General features: G+C 29.2%; 2 protein-coding genes across 2 annotated transcripts in view; one reads left to right on the top strand and one right to left on the bottom strand.

Moving 5' to 3' along the window:
* DOCK7 (dedicator of cytokinesis 7) overlaps nt 1-5,680 on the top strand; it is a 157,014-nt gene that overhangs the window by 49,505 nt on the left and 101,829 nt on the right. The window lies entirely within an intron of this gene.
* ANGPTL3 (angiopoietin like 3) overlaps nt 2,471-5,680 on the bottom strand; it is a 7,909-nt gene continuing 4,699 nt past the window's right edge. The window contains exons 4-7 of the mRNA XM_006919431.2: nt 5,573-5,670; nt 5,041-5,136; nt 3,066-3,332; nt 2,471-2,690 (exon numbers count right to left, since the gene is read on the bottom strand). Coding sequence (XP_006919493.1) covers nt 2,482-2,690; nt 3,066-3,332; nt 5,041-5,136; nt 5,573-5,670 — 670 coding nt within the window. The 3' untranslated portion in view covers nt 2,471-2,481. The remainder of the gene's footprint in view (nt 2,691-3,065; nt 3,333-5,040; nt 5,137-5,572; nt 5,671-5,680) is intronic.

Genomic DNA, 5,680 nt, shown 5'->3' with positions numbered 1-5,680 from the left:
TAGACAAGTTCAAATGACACAGGTCAAAGTAGTATGCAGCTATTATAAATTTGTTTTAGAAAGATTAAGGGGAAATAGACATAAAATTAGGAGGCCAGGCAGGAGGCTATTTAGATAATTTTAAGACTCAAGTTAAAAGTAGCACTTGGTAGTTTTTTGACAGTAGACCTGGGAAAAAAACATATCAGATTAAAAGACTTTTCAAAAGAAGATTGTAACAGACTTAGTGGCTTATCGTGCAGGAAAGTTGGTTTATAAAGTTAAGTGAAAAGCCAGAGATATCTTCTGGTTTTAAGCTTTAGAGACTAGGAAGAATGATAGTGCCATTAATGGGTATAATGAAGTAAGGAGGGGAGTGGGATAGAGTAATAAGGGAGGAAGGGACCAGCAGAGGCGGTAAGGCATTGATGAATTTATATGATATATTGAATTTGAGGAGACTATAGGATATCAAAAGGAGAAATGGCAGGTAGGCAATGTAAGAAAGAGAACGAGAGAGAGATCTGGGAATGTTACATAGATTTGGGAACTTTATTCATGGAAAATAGATGAGTCTATGAGAGTAGATTGAGTTTCTGAAGGTCAGAGTAGAAGAGATAGTTGAAGATTGTGCACTGACCCACAAAACTATGTACTAGGAGGGAATAGGGCTGTAAAGATGGATTCAGTTTAGGGGTAATCCTTGGAGAGTGTAATAGTGTTGTGGAAGCAAAATGAAGGTCATTTGAAAAAAGTATTGCTATTAGTAAGTAGTTAGGGATCAAAGAGTTTGTGGACAAAGAAAAGGCCTTTAGATTCGACAGTTGTGAGTTAGTGGTGGACTTAGAACATTTTTGGCAATGAAGACAAAAGGACACAATTTTGTGCACTATAAAAAAATCCTTTCTCTTTCACTACCAGAATTGTCTCTCAATTTGAGCTTTATATGCCGAAAAAACTTAGTACTCCTAAAAAGAACAAAATGAAACATATTGTTTGAGAATTGTAAAAAAATTGAAAAGCAAAGAGGAAACAATTGGTATATTAATGCTTTATTTTGCTTTTGAAAGCTTCCCCCCCCACCCAAAATTTTTTAAGCTATTTTGGTGTTCTGGCTCTAAAATGTCAATTTTGACAGTTTGCTGTGGTTCTGAAAACAGCTTATTTTTGCCTATATTTTGTGCTTTTTGGGAACAAAATATTTATGTAGGATCTACATAGTTCATACATATTTATATATGTCATATATAAAAAGTATGTACTGGGTAATTTGAAATATATAATGCTGAGTATTTATTGACTAAGGTGAGTTACTATATAATTTGGGCCCTCACTATATCCTTTAAAAACTGCATTTAATTCAAAGTTTTATTTCTCTTTTATAGTTTCTTAAAAAACTTATTTAAAAATAAATACAGACAAGTAATAATTGTGGTCAAAAGATTTACATTTAATAATCCTTGAGGATTTAGAATTTAGATTATTTAAATTAGAAATAATCACACTTGGATGTGAATAAAAACTACAAGAACTTAAATTTCTATAATTTAGGAGAATTTTTATTAAAAAGTCTTTATTAAATTTGGAAGCATGCATACATGTATCTTAGGCTATTTAAACACTCAATAACTTGTTATCATGTTTAATTCATAAATTTTAATTCATTGAAAACCTGCACATAAGTATTAGACTCATACCATGTACAGGGGAATAAATTATTAAACTTTAACTTGATGTCACAAATACGTTTATTCTTATTACATTCCGATAAGATCCTTTTAAAATGATTAGTTTTCACATTGTTTTGTTAAAATATATAAAATTTATATAGTATAGATAAGTTAAAAAATATATGTTAAGGTATAGTGATACCTGATATTAAAGTCAATATGACTTAGTAATCATGATCTGCTGCATTTGTTTAAGACAGTGAACCTATTTCAATACAGTATTTATCCTGCTTCATTTGGCTTCATACATAAAGCATACTGAACATTTACTTCAAATTATTTTGTAGCAAAATGAAACATCAGTTTAAAATTCATATAGATTTTTACATGTATTATGAACTAACTGAAGTTTAGTTTTGAAATTAATATTACAGCATTTAAGAACTGTACAGTTATCAGTCCTTTAGATTGGTTTAGAATTTTAGCAAGAAAACTAGTTTTTTAAACTGAGGAAGTTGTGAAATTAGCCCACATGATGACTTTTAAAATAAAAGTCTCTTTGTAAGTTATTTATTTAAAAAAGTTATTTAAAAATTCACCCCTTGGTTAAAATTTAGATTGTGACCATCTAATTAATTTTCGTATCACAAAATATATGAATAAATGATATAAGAATTTTGATAAAGGTAAATGATGCTCTTTTAGGAAATGTGACAGTATGTTTAATCTTAAATTGACAGTGGTTTTAAAATAAAGAATTTATTTCTAAAGACTCTTTTAGGGATTTAATATCAGGTTATTAAACAACAGTAACTTGGGATGATTTTAATGTTTAATTTATTGGCTTTTTAATTTGCCTCAGTTCAGATCTTTCTGAATCTGTAGGATGGATCAACATTTTGGTTGATTTGCTAGAGTATAACTTTCCATTTTGAGACTTCCAAGATATTCCTCTTCTCTCTGGCTTAGTTTTTGATCTTGGCTTGTTATATTTACTGTTTAGGTTGTTTTCTCCACATACATCGTGCCACCACCAGCCTCCTAAAGAAGATAGATATGCAATTTAATGGATACAAACTCATATGTAGTTACCATTATTATATTTCTATACTATATACCATGAGTATATCCTTATTTCTTATAAATATGACTGTTGTATACATGTATCTTAATTTTAAATACTTTGTACGAGTCTTATATACCCCACTAAAAATAAAATACCTGAGAAAGGTTAGAAGAAAAATATCTGGTTGAATTAGAATCAAATTAACAGTTATGTTAAGAGATTTTTATCTATAGAGAAATGTTTATTTAGGATTCAGATTTTAAAGAGTTGACATTGTAGATATTAGCTAATATTTTGGTTAGATAGTTTGAAGATAGGAAAACAAACTATTGATATTAGGGAAAGGATACCTGAAAAACTTTCTGGACAGTTGAAGTGTCCTTTGGATTTGTGATCCCAAGTAGAAAACACCAAATCTTTGTGTTCCGGGAGTACTTTGGGGATGTTGCCGGTAATCTCAACTAGATGTAGCGTGTAGTTGGTTTCATGATTTCCCAAGTGAAAAGAATAATCAATATAATGCTTGCTGTCTTTCCAGTCTTCTAGCTCAATTCGTAAAATGTAATTAGATTGCTTTACTATGGAGTATATCTTCTCTAGACCCAACCAAAATTCTCCTGAAAAGGTAAATTGTACAAATCTGTGGATTGTTCACTGCAGATTAGGCACTGACAGTTTTTTTGACAGTTTTTTCTTAAAGTAAGTGAGTTGTTTTAGTCTCAAATCTCTTATTTTAGAGTCTCTTAAAATATTTCTTTTTAAAATAATTTTATTGGCAATAGTTACACGTACAAAAAATGTTAAAAATATTAATAGGCCTGCCTAAATCTGATTATCTTTTCTAAAATGGATATTATGAAACATTTCACAGGTGAAACATATTAGGATATAACAGATATTTTTAGGTTTGGTAATTGGTAAAATACTATCTCACTTAAGAATGTTTTAAATTAAAAAGTATAATTTTAAATAACTTTTCTCTATAATTTTAAAAATAATTTTTATTTGGAATTAAAACATAACATAAACACATAGATCTTTTTTAAAGTAAGAAAAAATCAAAATTTTTTTATTGGTTTTTGAATTAGTAGGGGACTTTATTTTAAAGATTGCAAATACCAATGGTTTCCTTTTTTTTTCTTTTTATCTTAAATACAGTTTAATGGGAAGGCTGACAAAACAGGGAAAACACTAAGATTACCACCAACAGTGTTCAATCAATAGATTTTCATTTCGCTCATTAGTGGAAACCAGGAAGCAAAGAAAAATTTTCAACACCAAGTATATAAATAACCATCACCAATGGGGGAAAAATTGCATACTTGGGAAATAAAAATTTGGTACCAAAACTGATTTCCTATTTGCTTCCAATGGGTCATTATAAAAAATTCTAAATTTAAAGATATAAACAGAGCCACATATTGGGCACTGATTCATGCGTAGACTTTCGAAAGCATAATAAATGGCTTACTTTCTTACAGTAACAAATGAGTACTGTGGACTTAAGTGTCAGCCTTTTATTTTGGGGTTATACTCACTCCAGAAGAAGATTTGGAGCTACAAAACATATCACTGAATATAAACCTTTTAGTTAGGGATTTAATTGGTAGTTTGAATACAAAAATTTTTGAATGGTCAAATAGTACTGAGTGTTTAAAAATTTGATATAATAATGGAAGTTTTCCACTTTACAAATGAGTACTCGTACATCATTCATGGATTTTTATGATATGCTTTTTTAGATTTTAAACCTCTTATTTATTTTTATTTTGCTTACTTTATTTTTTATCTTGTTTAATTTGTCATCAAAATATAGTAATTTGCATTGAGTTGACTTTTAAAACACGTTTTATAGTATACATTTATAATATTAAAATCATTGAAATCTCAACATTTTATACTGTACATCTGACACCTTCGTCTCTTACAACCTCCAAATAATTGATATCTAAAATTTAATAAGTAGAATGACCATTGATAAGAATGATTTTCTTCATAGCTCGTTCATAGCATTTACCATCTATAAATGCTATGAACAAAGCAAATAGCACTTAATCAAAATTGTTTTTGATAATTATGTAATTAGAAGCCATCAAATTGTGGTAAGTATACTTAAGAATAGACAAGTAACTGTGAATCGTATAATTTAAATAAAGACACTGTAATAAGTATAATTACTAACAAATAGATAATTATTTTTAAATAAGTTCTGTGAAGACCAGGACTGTTCCTCATTCATTGTTGCATTCCTAATGCCCAATCCATAATAGATTTTCAATAAATATTTTTAACAAGTGAATTAATAAATGAATGAAGTCACCATACCATCAAGATTCCCAAAACCATATTTGTAGTTTTCCCAAGTTTCATTGAAGTCTTGTGATCCATCTGTTCGGTGCTGAATTAATGTCCATGAATTACCTGAGTATAATGAACGAAAGTGTGCATTTTTAGTAGATTCATGCTAACAGACATAACAAAATACCATTATTTGGTTTGGTTATAATTGATGGCTGTGTAAGGTAGTTATTAATGTTGTTATGGTAGTGACATTTTATTATTTATTATCGTCCCAAGAAGTTAAGTGAAGGGCAACTAATGAATTTGTCTTAATAAACTTATTGATAATAGTCTTTTCAGATTGTTCTATGGAAAAAGATGGAGAATATTGAATAAATGCATGGGTAAATACATGAAAAAGCAAGACAAATATAAGTACTAGATCTATATAACTATTCATGTTATATATATTTCATTATATATTCAGAACAAACATAACAGAATTAGTCTTACTAATAAGCAGTGAGTGAGTAACCTGAATTAACTACTGTCCATTTTCTCTGTAGGCTAGTTTTACCTGGTTTAACATCACAGTAGACATTAAAAACTTGGGAGTTGCTGGGTCTAATGGAATAGATGCCACTTGTTTGTTTGCCTTGGTTATAAATGGTGGTAATCAGCAGGA

The sequence above is a fragment of the Pteropus alecto genome, unplaced genomic scaffold (genome assembly GCF_000325575.1).
Source record: "Pteropus alecto unplaced genomic scaffold, ASM32557v1 scaffold25, whole genome shotgun sequence".
NCBI classification, from domain to species: Eukaryota; Metazoa; Chordata; class Mammalia; order Chiroptera; family Pteropodidae; genus Pteropus; species Pteropus alecto.
This window is presented reverse-complemented; position numbering and strand designations above follow the sequence as displayed.